Source organism: Hemitrygon akajei, chromosome 6, assembly GCF_048418815.1.
Source record: "Hemitrygon akajei chromosome 6, sHemAka1.3, whole genome shotgun sequence".
Taxonomy (NCBI): Eukaryota; Metazoa; Chordata; class Chondrichthyes; order Myliobatiformes; family Dasyatidae; genus Hemitrygon; species Hemitrygon akajei.
In genome coordinates, this window is record NC_133129.1 from 132,861,064 (window position 1) to 132,879,284 (window position 18,221).

The 18,221-nt window shown below is 40.8% G+C and overlaps 2 protein-coding genes across 4 annotated transcripts in view; both read left to right on the forward strand.

The window, feature by feature from the left end:
- The window catches only part of cars1 (cysteinyl-tRNA synthetase 1), a 62,735-nt gene extending 61,931 nt beyond the window's left edge, over nt 1-804 (forward strand). For both annotated transcript variants that reach the window (XM_073049262.1, XM_073049261.1), the window contains one exon: nt 55-804. In XM_073049262.1, coding sequence (XP_072905363.1) covers nt 55-189 — 135 coding nt within the window. In that variant the 3' untranslated portion in view covers nt 190-804. The remainder of the gene's footprint in view (nt 1-54) is intronic.
- A 17,226-nt stretch (nt 805-18,030) lies between these two features.
- The window catches only part of nap1l4b (nucleosome assembly protein 1-like 4b), a 121,777-nt gene continuing 121,586 nt past the window's right edge, over nt 18,031-18,221 (forward strand). For both annotated transcript variants that reach the window (XM_073049266.1, XM_073049263.1), the window contains exon 1: nt 18,031-18,134. The gene's annotated coding sequence lies outside the window, so the exon portion shown is untranslated. The remainder of the gene's footprint in view (nt 18,135-18,221) is intronic.

Genomic DNA, 18,221 nt, shown 5'->3' on the forward strand with positions numbered 1-18,221 from the left:
ATTCTATGCTTCAAACACTGTACTTAAAATTGGTTTTGGTTTTTTTTTTGAAAGGGATTTCCAACTCATGATAATGAGGGTAAGGAACTCAGCAAGGGACTGATGAAGAAACTTAGAAAAATCTACGAAACTCAGGAAAAGTTGTATAATGAATACATGCAAACACTGCAGAGTGACAATACAAACTAACTGTATTGCCATGACTGTGTTTCCAAGAACAAGAAGCACAAGAAACGAAGGGAATAAATAAAGATTATTTTTTACCTTTGGTCAAAATAAGGTGCCATAAAGAACCAATTCACAGGTGCAAATAAATCAGAAATTGTGAATGGTTAATTTTGTTTTTATTGAATGAAGAAATGTGAAAAGGATGAGAGACTGAAGAACATAACATAATTTGTTATACAATGCTGTTTACATTCAAGACAGATTTAACTCCATTCTGGGTTATTAAATTCAATAATTTTTTGACGATCCACATTCTGTTGAGTTCAGTCCCTATTAGCAGATCTTCATTAAATAATTGGTTACATCATTTAAGCTGAAGGCTGGCTGGTATCTAATATAAACTCAAATATTACAACTAAATAAAAGGGATCTACCCTGCTGCAGATAATCTATGAATACATAATTCAGATTATAATTCTGAAAAGCAAAGAATTTAATTTTGAGCAATATTATTCAATTTAGTCAGTATAAAATTAACTAACATTGCAGAAGTCTGATCATTGAGTAAAGCCTTGGAGGATTAACATGCTAATTGCTTGCTGTTGTCTCTCAATAAATATGATCACTTTCCGTCCACTAATGGTGTACATTGTTGTCATTTTTATTCATGCTTTATGACTTGAGATTTATAGATTGTATGTTGTTTTGAGAACATAAGATTGACATGGACCAGGACAGCCCTCGATCAAACTTCCCTTAATTTTCTTACATCTGACTCAAACATTTTCTATTGTTTAACTTTGTAGTTGGACTTCTGTGGACAGTGGGCCACAGTCCAAAAGCAGAATACAGTATATGTAGGATTTTTATTATTTCATTCTTCACAGTTGCAACCTTCCTTAGAGTTAAGTATTACTTAAACTGTCATAGTTTTATAACTGGGGCAAACAACAATCACCAGATTTAAAAGGATGTTTTGATACTTCATCAATATTTCTTAAACACAGCATCTTTAGTCTGCATTGAGGAATGAACAGCAAACAACAAGAAAAACATCTTGGCAGCTTTCTAAATAATGCATAGAATGAGTTGTGCATACAAATTGGTCTGCTTTGAATAGTTTGATCACTGCTTTTACCTCTGGAGGAAAGTAAAACTTCATTTTCCCTTTCTGGTCTTGAGCACTATGTATGGAATTGCAGAAATTAGAAAAGGAGAGTTAAATGCAGCTCTATTAGCAAACTACTAATTGCTGATTTGGAGAGCCTTCCATATATAATCAAATATTAAGTGTTCACAAATCTTAACAGCTATAAATTTGTTTTTTTTATCTATTTTCATAAGCTCTATTAATATACCAATCTTTGCTCTAGTGTTGAACTGCAAGTGCCCAATTGCTCATTAACTGGCTATTATGCTCCCCTTTCCATTCCCCCCTCCCCCACTGACCACAGATTCACACTTCACTGATCACTTCTGTTCTTGTGCTCCTTCACAACTCATCCTAACTTATTATCCCAGGTAAAAATAACCAAAATATATTTTCCCAAGCTGAGACGTACTTACAGACAGCACTAGGGCTGGTGACTGCCCCCCCCCCCCCCCACCATGGTCAACAAGCCCTAGAAGTCAAAGTCAAGTTGCATAATTGGCAACTCCTGGGGTCGATAATCGGAGGGCACCAAAGCCCAGAGATGAAATCCCAAGATCGATCGGTGGGACCAGAGGTGACAGACTGAAGTTGGCAAGTCTGGAGGCCAAGGCCCCTGGGTCAGCATGTCTGCAAGTCTGGAAACGGACAGTTGGAGACCTGATATCTGCAAGTTTGAGAGTCTGAGCACAAGGACTGGTGGTCGGAGCCCTGAGGCCACCTGTCTGTGTGGGTGAGTAGGAAAGGGCTTGTTTTGTTGTTACTGTGTTGTACCTCTGACTGGAGCAGGCATGCTGTGTTGGTGCTGAAATGTGTGATACTCGTGGGCTAACCCCAGCACATCCTTGGGTTGTGTTGGTTGTTAATGCAAACAGCTTATTTCACAGTTTTTGATGTACATGTGATAAAGAAATGAATTTGAATAAACTAAAGTACCACAGGGTTTACTTCATCTATTCTTGCTAATTTCTTCCTTAAGCATCTTCCACAAAAAAAGCATTTTCTAAAATCTAAGCGTATGACTCCTCGGAAATATTAATTGAACTATTCACCGAAAGGATTATTAATTTTTGGCAGTGCAACCCACAAAGACTGTCATGGCAAAATTCTGTTTCTTGGCACAATACGGAAAGACAAATAAATATGTTTTGCTTTCTTTATGGCTTGGATTTTCTGAGAAATGCTGACAGCTTTGTGGTTTTCTGTGCTTCCCAATCCTAGCACTGAAAAGGCTCCAAAGATTTCACTGCATTTGTGCTACTAAGGGATGCAGGTCAAGCTTTTAACAAAATTGACATAAAAGGCCTTAACCTTGTCTGCAGCTTCCAGAGTTGAGGCAATTCTATGAATGACTGTAGTGTGCTGACCCTGCATTAAACTGCCAGAGTCTTGAGATGTTCACACATCTCACAGAGCATCATCATTGAAATGCCAGACAAGCTCATTTTGAGAGCAAAACCACACCAGGAAAGGAGGAGACCTGAACTGCTTCAGATGTCCTCAGCATCAATTGCTGACTGCACTCGAATGTTGGGCTCCTCATGGCATCCAGTGGCAGAATGCTAACTTACTGCAGTTTCACAGCACTTTTACTAGAAAACTGTCCACTGAACTTGTACCAATTTAGACCAAGTCAGTCACCCATTCATTTTAAATGAGAGGAATTATAATTTGGCAAAGAGCTAAATTTAAAGTTCTCCCCTCTCCTAAAATTTAATTCTTAAATATATTCATTGTTTAAGGTTTTTTAATGTTTCTGCGTTATTTTAATGGTGTGGAGAATCTTTTTAGGTTTTAGTATTTATGAATGCCAGATATTCACACAATAAAACTGATTGACAACTGGCCATCAAAACGTTTGTTGGAATTTATAATCAGACCTTGGTCTACACAGGGCATTTTCTGTCAGCTCAGAGCCTGCCTCCAGGATAGTGTAGAACTTACTGCAGGTGATTACTGGTCTAATGGGCCAGGTAGGTTCTTTAATGTTAACCTCAGGGTTGCACAAAGTGACAGAAGGAGAAAGATACTGAGCGGGTAAGACCACTTATATTTTGTACACTGGCGGTGCAGGCTCGAAGGGCTGAATGGTCTACTTCTGCACCTACTGTCTATTGTCTATCTTCAGGCAACTGGTTCTCATATCTCATAAGTTCATGCAAACTTGCCTAATACAAGTGATCATAATTCTAACATTAACAATGTTGTGCATTCTTCACTGATAGGAAGAGGAATATCAGTTAAGTGCATAAATTAACATTGATTTATTTAAATTGCAATAAAAGAGTATGCTGTTTCCAGAAGGATACTATGTTAGTCTTCCATAAATCTTTATTTTAATTCTGACAAATTCACAGCCAAGTGCTCCAAGTTTCCCCATGAGACATTTTTAATCACGCTGGCTGTAGTTCCTTGAAAGCAGGAAGCTTTCCAATATCTCAAGCCAAAACAGAGACAGCAGAGGGAAATTTAAAAAGAAAAGCTACTCAAACTGAAATGAGAACAAAATTCTAGAAATGCACAATAGGTAAGAGAACATCTGTGCAAAGAGAAGCAAAGTTTAATATTTTGGATAAATGGTAAATGACCCTCATCAAAAATAGGAAGAGTTTGAAATAAATCAAGATTTTTAAGTTGCAAACGGATGCAAGAATAGAGAGAATAAAATAGTGTATCTGCGGCAAGCTAGGTATCAGGAGAAATTAAATGAGTGTTTATGGAACTCTTTATAGAATGCAAGACAGTAGTGCAGATATTAGTAAATTAAGTATAGGCAGGAGGAAGTATTAAGATAACAGAAACAGGAAACTTGGGAGTTGTATTTGCAGACAAAGCTGTTTTGCAAAGTAATCACTCAATGTGAGTCAGGTTTTCCTTCAGTATGACCGCCAAAAGCATTATAGTGAATTGGAAGAAGTGACAAAAAAAATCACTGCTTCACCAAAGTGATATGTTTGGAGTCCTAGATAGTGGCAAGCAAGGAGGTTAAAGGGAAGATCTTGCATCTCTAGGGCACAGGGAATGTGTATGAGGAGGGAAGGATATTGAAGGTGGTTCACTAAACCAGAGCATTCTGCAGATGACAAGGAGAGTAGAAAACCTGTCTGATGGTGGCCCATGGTTCAGAGCTTCATTTATTTGGAGATACAGCATGGACAGGCAATTCCACCCCAATAAGCCGCACCGCCCAGCAACTCATCTATCTTAACTCACCTAAGCACAGGACAATTTACAACGGCCAATTAACTTACTAAATGGTTAATCTACTAATTCCTACATTTTTGGAATGTGGGTGGAAACCAGAGCACCTGGAGGAAACCCACACAAACATGGGGAGAACGTAAAGACTCCTTACAGACTGTACAGGTGTCCCCCGCTTTACGCCACCTCGCTTTTACAAAAGACCTACATGAGTAACCTGTTTTCACATTACAAAGAGGATTTTCGCTTTTACAGAAATTTTACCCATATAAATTAAGGGTTCTTCGCTTTAGGACATTTCAGCTTAAGAAAGGTTTCATAGGAACGCTCTACCTTTGTAAATGGGGGGGAGCGACACCTTTACTGGAATTGCATGCCCCAAGCTGTAATAGTGTCATGCTAACCACTGCACTACCATGGCACCCACGGTATTGGAAATTAGAGTAGGAGTTGTTGAGTCAGTGACTTGAGAAGAGGTAAGAACCAATGCATACACAAAGTTCAGTTTTAGAATATGAGAGAGGTTTAATATCACTGACATGTTGTGGAGTTATTTTGCGGCAGCAGTACATTGCAACATATTACAACAAAAACTAAATTACAATATGTATATGTATACAAATACAAAGTAAATGCAAAAAGCAATGTACTGAGGCAGTGTTCATGAGTTCATTGTGGATTCAGAAATCTGATGGCGGTGGGGGGGGAGGAAGAAGCTGTTAATTAAATGTTGAGTGTGTGTTTTCAGGCTCCTATACCACCACCTTGATGATGGCATTGAGAAGAGGGCATGTCAACTGGAGCTCAGTGGGAAGCAGACAAGCCTTTGAGACGAATAAGAAATAGTTGATGCTTATTTCCTATTTCTAGAAATTGTCATTTCCTCCCCCCCCCCCCCCAATTTTAGATACCCTGAACACGTTGGGGCTTTCTAGACCACAGTTCTCAGTACTTCCTATTAATTTGGAAGTGGGCATATAAGGCTTTTAGTTATATTATAGAATTTACTTAAATCTTACACCTATCCCACAACATGAGGCAGAGTAAAAAAATTTTGTATTATGACTCCATTGCAATGTACAGATGTGAATTTAAAAGCAATGGCTTGTAGAAAGAAGCTGTCCCATAGCCTGTTGGTCTTGACTTTAATGTGGCGCTACCATTTGCCAGACAGAAGCAGCTGAAACAGTTTATGGTTGGGGTGACTGGTGTCCTCGATGATCTTCCTGCACCAACTGCTATAAAAGTCCTCAACGGAGGTAAGTTCACATCCACAGATGCACTGGGCTGTCTGTACCACTCTCTGCAGTGCCTAGCAATCAAGGTTGGTATAGTTCCCATACCAGGCCGTGATACAGCCAGTCAGTATACTTTCAATGGTGCCCCTGTAGAATGTCTTGAGGATTTGGGGGCCCATGCCGAATCTCTTCAGTCACCTCTGGTGGAAGAGAAGTTGTGCTTCCTTTTTTTTTGCCACAAAGCCAACTTGTACAGTCCAGGTGAGATCATCGGTGATGTGCATACCAAGGAACCTGAAACTACTCACCCTCTCAACTGCAGTCCTAGTAATGTTGATCGGGCCGAGCCTGTCTCTGTCTCTCCTGTAATCCACAATCAGCTCTTTTAATTTTTCGGACATTGAGGGAGAGGTTGTTATCCTGGCACCACTGTGTCAGGGTGTCGGCCTCTCCTCTGTAGGCTAGAAATAAAGCCGATCATTGTCATGTCATCTGCGAATTTGATCAGATTGGAGCTGTGGTTCAGTGCAATTGTGGGTGTAAAAGGAGTAGAGGAGGGGACTCAGAGCACAACCCTGGGGGGGCGGAACACCTGTGTTGAGGGTCAGAGGGGCAGAGGTGAGGGAGCCTATTCTTACCACCTGTCAGTAATCCAATAGGAAGTCTAGGATCCAGCTGCACAAGGTGGGGTGCAGGCTGAGGTCTCTGAGCTTCCTGTCAAGTCTGGAAGGAATTATGGTGTTAAATGCTGAACTGTAGTCCAGGAACAGCATTCTAATGTATGCATCCCTCTTCTCCAGGTGAGTGAGAACAGTGTGTAGTGCTGTGCTATGGTGTCATCAGTAGACCAGTTCTGTCAGTAGGCAAATTATAGGCGGTCCAGTGTGGGTTGGAGCATAAGTACTTGACTTGTTAATCTGCACTGCCTTCCCCACACCACCCTGCTGCACCCCACTGTACAGGACTCTGTCTTCCTCGGGCTGTAGAGCATTACTGTCAGTACAGGACACTAAGATAAATATCCTTGCATTGTCACTCACTTGTGAACTTTGACTACTCTGATTGTGGTAAGAGACAGCCAAACATGACTAAGTGTTTGTGAAAAATGTAAGCAAAGGCACCTGCACTGGAAGTTCAAGACACCATAGTTGCATATTATGGGTAAAAATGCTCTCCCATCAATCTCAAGATGTGATTTGAGGACTTTGATTTAAGGGTATATAAGTTACAGATGAAATGAAAAATTAGGGTGGCAAACATTTACAATAATAAATGTTGGAAAATTTAATTTGCAAGTTAGAACACAATGATGGGTCTTGATTTAATTGAACTGTCTTTAATCAGGTCTCTAAAAACATTAATGGCTTTTGATGAAAATATACATGTCAACTGATTTTAAAACAGGAGTTAGGACTGTAAATTCTGTTACAATATCCTTTAACCTTTTGTCTTTAGGTCTGCTGAAATTCCCTTTAACAATTTGAATTGAATTTTGTTTCTTACATCCTTCATATACATGAGGAGTAAAAACCTTTACATCTCCATCTAAATGTGCAATTTATAATAAATAGTATGTACAACAGGACAGTCAATACAACATAGAAATACAATTGTATCAGCATGAATTAATCAGTGATGGCCTGGTGGAAGAAGCTGTCTCTGAGCCTGTTGGTCCTGGCTTTTATGTTGTGGTTTTGTTTCCCAGATGGTAGCGGCTGGAACAGTTTGTGGTTGGGGTGACTCGGGCCCCAATGATCCTTCGGGCCCTTTTTACACGCCTGTCTTTGTAAATGTCCTGAAAAGTGGTAAGTTCACATCTACAGATGTGCACGGCTGTCCACACCACTCTCTGCAGAGTCCTGTGATTGAGGGAAGTACAGTTCCCATACCAGGCAGTGAATTTAACATGCATGACAGGACTTTTTGTTCAATTTGTATTGCTCAGTCTTGGTTAATGAGATTCTTAAAAGGGAGTTTTGGACTATCCTCAGATACTTAACCAGAATTTCACAATAAATAGTTTTTGTGGTGTAAACTGATTGGATTACAGGTCCAATGATGGCATGAACATTGACTTCTCTAACTTCCGTTAATGCCCCTCCTCCCCTTCTTACCCCATCCCTGACATACTTAGTTGTTTGTTTTTTTTCTCTCTCTCTCTGCCCATCACCCTGCCTGTTCTCCATCTCCCTCTGGAGCTCCCCCCTCCCCCTTTCTTTCTCCCAAGGCCTCCCGTCCCATGATCCTTTCCCTTCTCCAGCTCTGTATCACTTTCGCCAATCACCTTTCCAGCTCTTAGCTTCATGCCACCCCCTCCGGTCTTCTCCTATCATTTCGCATTTTCCCCTCCCCCCACTACTTTCAAATCTTTTAGTTTCTCTCCTTTCAGTTAGTCCTGACGAAGGGTCTCAGCCCAAAACGTCGACAGTGCTTCTCCTTATAGATGCTGCCTGGCCTGCTGTGTTCCACCAGCATTTTGTGTGTGTTGTTGTTTGAATTTCCAGCATCTGCAGATTTCTTCGTGCTTGGATAACAGGTTGACCTTCACTAATCTGGCACCTTTGGGTCCTAAGGAGTGCCGGATTAGTGAAGATGCCAAATTACAGAACGATCACATTAAGCAATAGCTAACCGCCTCATCATAACTTTAAAATATCATGTAAATCAGTACAAGTTAGATAATAATGAAACAGAAATATTAAATGAATAGCAAGTGAAATTTTAATGCACCAATTTAAAATAAAGGGTACAGGTAAATGTACAGGAATTAACTTGTACAGAACAGTTGAGCACTTCTGCTTCTAAAGTGAGACGTTTAATATACCTTCAGGCAAAGTTTCATGTCTGCAAGTGTGGGGTTGTCAGGATCATCAACATCTTCATCTTGAAAAATGAGTGAAGCATCAGGAACTGGTGCTGAAACTGGTACAAAAGTTTCTTCAAAAACTGTTGATGTTGGTGGCAGCACATCTGGGTGAGCAGGTGTTGACAGCACTGGATTTTGAAGTGTTAGCTTCCGTGTTGCACTTTTCCTAGCAATTTTTTGAACATATCTTCTAAGGTAAGCTGTTTCATATATTTTGGTCTCTCTCTGATTAGCTTATCCTGCAGCATATAAACACCATTATTTCTTGCTCAGTTATAAAACATCGTTGCTCTAATTCTTTCAGCAATACACCTGTCAACTTAATTAGCCTGTCAATAGAAAGTCTCTCTGCTGCAACTTCCTCATCTTCATCACTGCTTTCTCCTCCATTAGAGCAACCTAGCAAAGTCACACAATCTCTCGATGCGTTATACCCTATTGGCGATTCTGCATCTGTTGTTGTTAGTGTTCTTGGCGTACATCTCCAATACAAGGCAGTCTCATCAGCATTGTACACCTGCTCGGGGCTTAATTTTTCATCAGAGACTAACTTGGCAAATTTGTCAACAAACGCTGCTGCTGCTTCCTTGTCTGCTGAACGTTTTTGACCACACACTGCACAAAACTGTAAGCCGTGATGCTGCTTGAACCGATGAAGCCAGCCTTCACTATAGTCACACTCATAATCTAGTCCTAGTTCTTCATGAAACACTTTTGCTTGTTCCTTCACCATATCTCCAGATAGTTCAACACCTTCACTTACATGAAGATCAAATCACATTATCAGCGCTTTATCTAGTTTCGAACTTCTTCCGTCTTTCATTATTTTTCTTATGCAGATCTGTTTCTTTGAGCCACTATCAGCAAAAAAATGTAGCAGTTTTTCTTTGTTTCTTTATATCGTACACTGTGGAAGAACCAATGATGTAACACTCGCACAAGATACTTATCACTGATACACTACTGTCCAGTTTTTTCAAGAGTTCAACCTTATCTTTAATGGATAATGTGCGGTGTTTTCACTCCACAGCATGAGGTGCATTTCCTTTACTCACTGGGGCCATAATTGGGGCTAAAAAAGAGCAAATGATATTAATAAATGCAGGGAAACAAGCAGGAATCGCCTGTCTGTGCTTACAAGAACGCGCCAACACGTGAACAGATCTAGCACAACCAAAACAATGCAGCAGATTGATACAGTGGCCAGGGAAATTTGAAATTACAGTTGCGCGGAAAATTTGAAATCAGTGCCGGATTATCGAAGGAACCAGATTACAGGTAGTCGGATTAGTGAAGGTCGACTGTAGTTGTATCCAATTTTCCTCATGTTTAAGCTGTTTGCTTAAACTATCAATGTGCTACAATTGAGCTCTAAGAGTTAACTGTCCATGTTATCTTCATGAATTAAAATACCCTTGGAAAAGTTTTTTTTAAAAGGACCAAGAATTGTTAGAGATTATTAAAAAAATAAAGTAGCTATTTATTTGTTTTACTTATTTACTTTATCTCTCTAATTTCCTGTCAACATGGTGTTGGTTTGTCTCATGACACAATGAGGATAATATGTTGATCATTCCATACATCATTCCAATGTTTTACTGCTGTAGAGTATAAATGTAAAGGATCCTGAAAACAAAGCCAGCAAAAACAGTTAAAACCTACAGCACAATACAGGCCCTTCGGCCCACAAAGCTGTACTAAACATGTCCTTACCTTAGAAATTACCTAGGGCTACCCATAGCCCTCTATTTTTCTGAGCTCCACGTGCCTGTCCTGAAATCTCTTAAAAGGTATCCACCTCTACCACCGTTGCTGACAGCCCATTCCACACACTCATCACTCTCCGCAATTTTTAAAAAAAAAACACACCCACCCCTGACATCTCCTCTGTACTTACTTCCAAGCACCTTAAAACTGTGTCCTTTCGTGCTGGCCGTTTCAGCCCTGGGAAAAAGACTCTGACCATCCACACGATCAATGCTTCTCATCATCTTATCTGTAAGTTCATGGAGGCTAATGAGAAAAGCGAATTATCAGTAAAAGGCAAACATAACTCTGTAGAACTGATGGTTTGGACTGAATTAGACCAGTCAGTAACTATAGTTAGAATCTAGGTTTTTACCATGTGTCTTTTTAAGGTGGCTAATAATTTGCACATCAGCTTCTCCAAACAAAGTGCAGACCACTTGCCGCCTCTTTTGATGACCAGTCCAAGCTTGTACACAGGTGTTCTTTGAAATAAACATTCCTCTTTGGGAAAAGTTACAACAACGCCTGATTGTTTTGGTGCATGTTCTTGATTTATGAAGGGCTTTCCACACTATAACAAGTAATGGTTAAGGTCAGCATAAGCAGAGGTTGAAATCCTAGCTGAGTTGGAGAGTGCTAACTTACAAGGTGGGAAAGTGGTTCAGATAAAGTAAATGAGAGTGGGGAGCTGATGGGGAAAAGAACAGTGGAATAAGCAAAGGAGTGGGGGGGGGGAGCATGAGATATCAGGAAGTAGACATGAGAAAGGTTAATGGTGTGAGGATCTGAAAGAGAGGTATCAGACTGGGGGATGAAGGTAAAGAGGCATGGGGTGGGGATAAATAGGGAATGAGTAGGAAGTGGGGAGTGAAGTTATAGAATAGTAAAGCTGGAGTAAAGAGTTGGGATGTTTGGAAAAAGGTAGGATGAGGAAAATTGGGATGCGGTCAGGTGTGTGGAATAGTGAATATAATGAGTGGGAAGAAGAGGGACAGATGGATGGTGAAAATCTGAAAGGGTTTGGGGAGAAAAGCGAACTGAAGGGATTGGGAAAGTAGTCTGGAGTGGAGAAAGGCGGGTCGAATGGTAAAATAATAGGGCTGGGACAGAAGTGAAAAAGGAAGTCAGGATGGGGAAAAGGAGATCGGGGTGGGAAAGTGAAGGTGGGTAAGTTGACAAACAGTGAGCAATATGACTGTAGGGAAGAGTAAAAGAACATGAAGTGTGTGGTGAAGAGCTGTAAGAAGGAGCATCTTGGGTACTTTGTTTTTATCTGTTATGAAAATGTAATTATTCATAAAACTATTTTATTTTAGATCATTGCATTGATATATGTGTAAGTGTTCAGTTGTTTTGCCTGAAATTCTTGAACTCTGGATTGCTATCTGATTTTATGCATTGAAATTAGTCTTCAGGTAAAGTAACTTTTTACTGAAATGTAGCCTTTTGTAAGAGACACATTGTACATTAATCCCATTTATTCTCTCCACATTTTCATCAATTCCACCTCCTCCCCCAAGATTCTAGCACTTATCTCCATAAAAGGGGCAATTTATGGTGACCAATTAACTTACCAACACGTACATCTTTGGGCAGTGGGGGGGAATTTGGAATACATGGAGGAAACCCATGCATTCATGAGGAGGACAAAGAGATAACATCAGAAGTTGGGATTAAACCCGAGTCATTGGGGCTAAGCTATTCCAATCTTTCTAAATAATGCCTAAATGAGTATCAATAATGTTTTCATATCCACTATAATTTCATGCACATTTCCTTTGCATTTGTTGCTTATACAAGCTAGTTAAAATTTTGTGCCTGTTACACACTTGCAACTAGTACTTCCCTTCCTGGCCATTTTGCCAATCTCAAGATTGTTTAATGAAATTTGCAGTGCACAAGTGTAAAGGAGAATGAAATAATTGTTATTCCAGATCTGATGCAACACAAGAAAAAACACAAAGATAAAGAACACAATAAATATATAAGATGGCCTCTATAGATTGATTGTATGTCCATTAGAGTGACTCGAGGCATAAGAATGTCTGTACATAAGGAACAGGAAATGATAAAGTGGTGGTGGTGGGGAGTGTTTCATACTGACATTTTATACTGCTTCAACATAACATCCCAACTCCTGTTCTCAGTACTTTGATTTATGAAGGCCAATGTGCCAAAAGTTTTCTTTATGACTTCATCTACCTGTGACACCACTTTCAATGAATTATGGACCTGTGTTCAATTGTTTTACCACACTCCTCAGTGCTCTTCTGTTCACTGTGTAAGACTTACACTGGTTGGTCCTATTGAAGTGCAATACCTCACACTTGGATGTATTGAATTCTATCTGCCATTTCAGCCCATTCTTCCAGCTGGTCTAGATCCTGCTGCAAGCCATGATAGCCGTCCTCACTGTCCACTACACCGCCAATCTTGGTGTCACCCACAAATTTGCTGATCCATTTAACTGTATTATCATCAAGATAGCTGATATAGGTGACAAACAACAATGGACCCAGCACCAATCCCTGCAACACTCCGCTAGTCCCAGGCCTCCACTCGGAGAGATAAACATCTAATTCCACTCACTGGCTTCTCCCACAAAGCAAATGTCTAATCCAATTTACCTTCTCATCTTCAAAGCCAAGTGAACGAACCTTCTTGACCAACTTTACATGTGGGACAATGTGGGACTTTGACTCACTGCTACAGATTCTATGTCCATCTCCTAAATAAATACAGATGTACAAACGTTTGTAAAATATTCAAGTAAGATTTCCTCTTTCCCCATCTCTTTTGGCTCTACACATCGATTACCATTCTGATCATCCAGAGGACCAATGTTTTGGGGCCATGACAGGTTGTGCAAGATGTACACTCCCAGGAGTTTGAAACTGCTTGGTTTCCTCTGCTGTGCCACCAACAGAAAGAGCAGTGTAAATGGTGTGAATTCTCGTGAAGTTGAGAACCATTTCCATTGTCTTCTTGACATTGAGGAAGAGGTCATTTGCCTGGCACCAGGCCTCGAGCTCTCCCACCTCCTCTCTCCAGGCCATCTCATTGTTGTTGGTGATGAGCCCCACCATTGTTGTGTCATCGGGGAACTTGACAATGTGATCACTCAGGTGTTTGGCTGCGCAAGGATCTCATTCTTCAATACGTGGCAACCCTCAGGTAAACAGTGTTTCTGTTGTTTTTGGCATTCTTTAACCAAAATATAGTATTAATGGTAAGACTCTTGGCAGTGTGGAGGATCAGAGGGATCTTGGGGTCCAAGTCCATAGGCCACTCAAAGCTGCTGCGCAGATTGACTCAGGTTAAGAAGGCATATGGCGCATTGGCCTTCATCAACCATGGGATTGAGCTTAAGAGCTGAGAAGTAATGTTACAGCTTTATAGGACCCTGGTCAGACCCCACTTGGAGTACTGTGCTCAGTTCTGGTCACCTCACTACAGGAAGGATGTGGAAACTATAGAAAGGGTGCAGAGAAGATTTACAAGGATGTTGCCTGGATTGCGCTATGAGAATAGGTTGAGTGAACTTGGCCTTTCCTCCTTGGAGCGATGGAGGATGAGAGGTGACCTGATAGAGGTGTATAAGATGATGAGAGGCATTGATCATGTGGATAGTCGGAGGCTTCTTCCTAGGGCTGAAATGGCTAACACAAGAGGACAGAGTTTTAAAGTGCTTGGAAGCAGGTACAGAGAAGATGTCAGGGGCAAGTTTTTTTACTCAGAGAGTGGTGAGTGCGTGGAATGGGCTGCCAGCAATGGTGGTGGAGCTGGATACAATTGGGTCTTTTAAGAGACTCCTGGATAGGTACATGGAGCTTAGAAAAATAGAGGGCTATGGTTAAGCCAAGGTAATTCTAACATAAATATATGTTCAGCATGGCATCGTGAGCTGAAGGGCCTGTATTGTGCTGTAGGTTTTCTATGTTTCTAAAAGAAAAAAACTGCAATAGATCCTGCTGTTCACATTGCATTACTCAAGGCAAAAATTGACCTCACTTCAAATGAAGGGACCCGCTGTGTCCCACCAGGTTTTTGTGTGTGATGCTTGAACTTCCAGCATCTGCAGATTTCCTCGTGTTTGCGACTTCAAAAGAATTATTTGTTTTTGTATTTTGAGCATTTCATCAAATGGCCATCTGTCTTTAAACATGTCAGTAACTCAAACAGCATTTTCCATATCTCATAAATACTTCATAAATACAATAGGCTCTGAAATATTTGAGAATGCTATCAAACACTATGTGGGCCACCTGAGGATCTCATATTAAGAAGCAGTCATGGGAAAAGTGTTATATACCCCTATAGAGTTCACTTTTTCTGTGGACTGCCACTTTAAAATGCCAAGAGACACACTGTTGGATTTCTACTGACTACAAAATTGCTTGATTACTATGGTGAGAGAGGTGGAGTTATTTGATGGACAATGAATGAATGTTTACGTTTTTTTCTACAGCTTGTTGTGAATATACAAGGACACAGAGACACACACAGTCAGAGTTGAGATGGTTTCGGTCAATGGAAGACACCAGTGAGTAGGGTTGCTGGTTTAAACTTTCAGTAGCCCAAAGGGGTGAGTTGAGATCGATCCAGAGTATTGATAAATGACTCTCACAAGTGCTGCAACTAGAAGAAGTTTGCAGAGAGGAGGGGAGAGGAAGGTTTGAAACTGAATAAACCTATTGACAAAGAGATGACTGTTTAGACTCGCTCTCCAAGTAAGGGTGAGTTTGATTCCATTCAAATACAAAAGTGTGATTGTCACATAGTTAATCCACAGGAGTGGGTTCTCTGGTGAGGGGGAAACCTTTGTGAATACCACTTGTGTGTTTACCCTTGTCTGGGTGTGGTATTTCACTGCAGAAGGCACCCCTGTGGCAAATCGCTGTTGGAGTTGCATCGTATGTCGTGGAACTGGATCAGTGGCTATCACAATGTGTGTAAGGGTGACCCTGTGAGAACTAACGGTGTGTTTAACCCTTGCCTGGGTTAGTAGTTTTACCACTTGAAGACGGTACCCTTAGTGGAGTCTCATTTGACTAACTTGAAGGATTCGGAGGACAACGGGAAGAACAATAACACCTGTTTATTTGGATTACAAACTTCTCTCTCACCTCAATTTCATGGATTGAACTGAACTTTCTTGCATACCATCGTGAGATTGTAACTTGCCACCTGAGCTTGAATGAGTTTGGGAACTTTATTTTTTTACACCTGTATATGCATAAAACCAGACTCCAGGTGTATTCTATTGCTGCTGATATTTTTACAGGGTTGCCTGTACATAACAAGAGAGATATAGACACATGTTTTAGAGAAAAATAATTCAGAAAATAAGATGATGGTAACTGACAGCACATTGACAATAGTAAAATCATTAATTTCAGCGATGATTAAGAACCTTGAATTGCAATGGCACAGGTCTCTTGGAGGATTATGGTTATGAAGGAGATTATAGTGGTAGGGAGAGGTCAGGCTATAGGAAAAGACAACTGGTGAAAGGACAACCTGCTGGTTAGGACATGGACATCATTTGGGTTGTCTTCACATTTACAAGTACAGTAATTGAATGTGGGAGATTGTACCCCCATTCCTAGCCAATGGCTTCAGTAACAGATGGCCCGAGATAGGGGCAGAGATGTCTTGCATTAAGAAAATGTGTGCAGGCAATCATCCTGATGGACATGCATTCCAATGCTCATATTGTTCAATGTGACCTGGTTCAATTCAAACATAGAAAATTTAGAGCACAAGTATGGTTACTCAGCCCTTTGAGCCTGCATCACTATTTAGTACGATCATGCCTCTTCCATCTCAAAAACATTGCCACTTTCTCATATCTTTTGATGCCTTTTGTGTTGAGAAATCTATCCATCTTGTTGAGTATATTCAGCCGCTTGACGCTTCTAGCTTTCAATTGGAGAGAACTCCACAGATGAACACCCAACACACGAGTATGATATTAATGAGGAGATTGTTTACTAATGAGTGAGCCAGATGACGAACTGTCAGGATTTCTGAACAATTGGACACTAGATTATAAGAGTTTTATTTAACAGGCCCAGCCGACCCAATTGCAGTGCTCCCATCCCAGGAATCATTCTTGTGAAATGAAAGCAGAAATGCTGGAAGAACTCAGTCAGGCAGCATCTGTGGAAAGAAGAATCAGTTGATGTTTCGAGTCCAAGAATTGAAGCATTTTGCTTCTGTTTTAGATTTGAGCATCTGTAGTACCATTAGTCTGCTAAGCCTTTGCTGCACTTCTTACATGGCAAGTGTATTCCTCCTTTTAGTAGAGATCAAAGCTGCACACAAAGCTCTACATAAGATCTTGCCAAAGGCCTGCATGATTGTAGTAAGATATTCTTGCTGCTGTACTCAAAACCTACAATAAAGGTTAACGTGCTGTTTGCTGCCTTAACTGCTTGTTGCCCCTGTTGTAGTTGGATATCTTCATCCCTTTGTACATCAACATTTTCCTGTCTATTATCACCTAAACAACGCCCTGCCTTTCTGCTCTTTCCAAAATGGATAATTAATCATCTATTCAAAGTATACAGCATACTGTCACATTATTCTACTTGTGTACAAAGGCAGTGCAGTCTCAAAGCTCCGGCAACCTGGGTTTAGCATTCAGACCTGTGTTCCTGTTTCTGTGGAGTTTGCATGTTCTTCCTGTGACAGCATGCAAGAATTCCCCCAAGTTTTTGGTTTTCTCCCACATGCAGAACTTATACTGTTTGTGGGGTTAATTGACCACAACAAATCATCCTAACAGTTGGTAGGTGATAGGTCCTTTTTTTCCCAGTGCTGATGAAGGGTCTCAGCCCGAAACATCGACTCTTTTCCATCGATGCTCCCTGGCCTGCTGAGTTCCTCCAGCATTTCGAGAGTGTTGCTTTTTTTAGCCACAGTCCAATCACTTTTATTTTTGTGTTTTTGTACCTGAATGGATTGTTTAATTATAGCAGTTCCTGCATATATTCCTTAAATATTTCCCACTGCTTGCTCACCATCTTTCAATGAAGCTCCTTGAGCCATCATATCTATCTCACTCCTTTATACCCACAAAGTTTCTGTAGATTTAGTACATTAATTTCAGATTAAACAAATTCACTTTCAATCTTGATGAGGAATTTTATCTTGTTATGATCGCTCTTCCCCAGAAGACCACACTCAAGGTAATCAAAGGACAATGCCTTGTATTTTGTACAGCGTCTTTGAAAGCCTCAGAAGAATTAAAAGGCCTTTACAGCTAAAGAAGTACATTCGTCTGTAGCCATTGGTAGAAGACGGGACTGTAAGTGTTAAAATTGTGCATAGCAATTCCCAGGGACAGAAATGTGATAATGGGCAGATAATTGGATTTTAGTAAAGTTTATTTATATTAAATATTCGTCATTAGCATTTATATTAGCACCTCTTACGATACCTGAACTGGGAGAACTTTGTCTTCAAGACAATTTTCTAAAGCTGTGTTGTTCAGCGCAGAGCCAGCAAACGCGACCTCAAAGCCTTGCCCCTTTAAGAGTTTTTACTTTCAACCGGTAATTGAGAAACAATCCCTTTAAGATCCCGAACACGCCAACACCGAAGCCAATCGCCGATTCTAATTGGCTTTCGTTACGTATTCTGATGTCAGTGCGAGCCGGACTGGGCGGTGTCCAATGGGACGTGGTCTCTTTGGTGTCCGCCATTAGCGCGCGGAGGTGACTGAGAGGCAGCGGGCAGCACCAGCGACGGGGGGCAGGTGAGGTGGCGATTGGCGTCGGTGGCGGAGTGAGTGAATGCTAGGCGTGTTGATGGAGGGGTTGTGTGTGCGCGGGCAGGTTGGGGC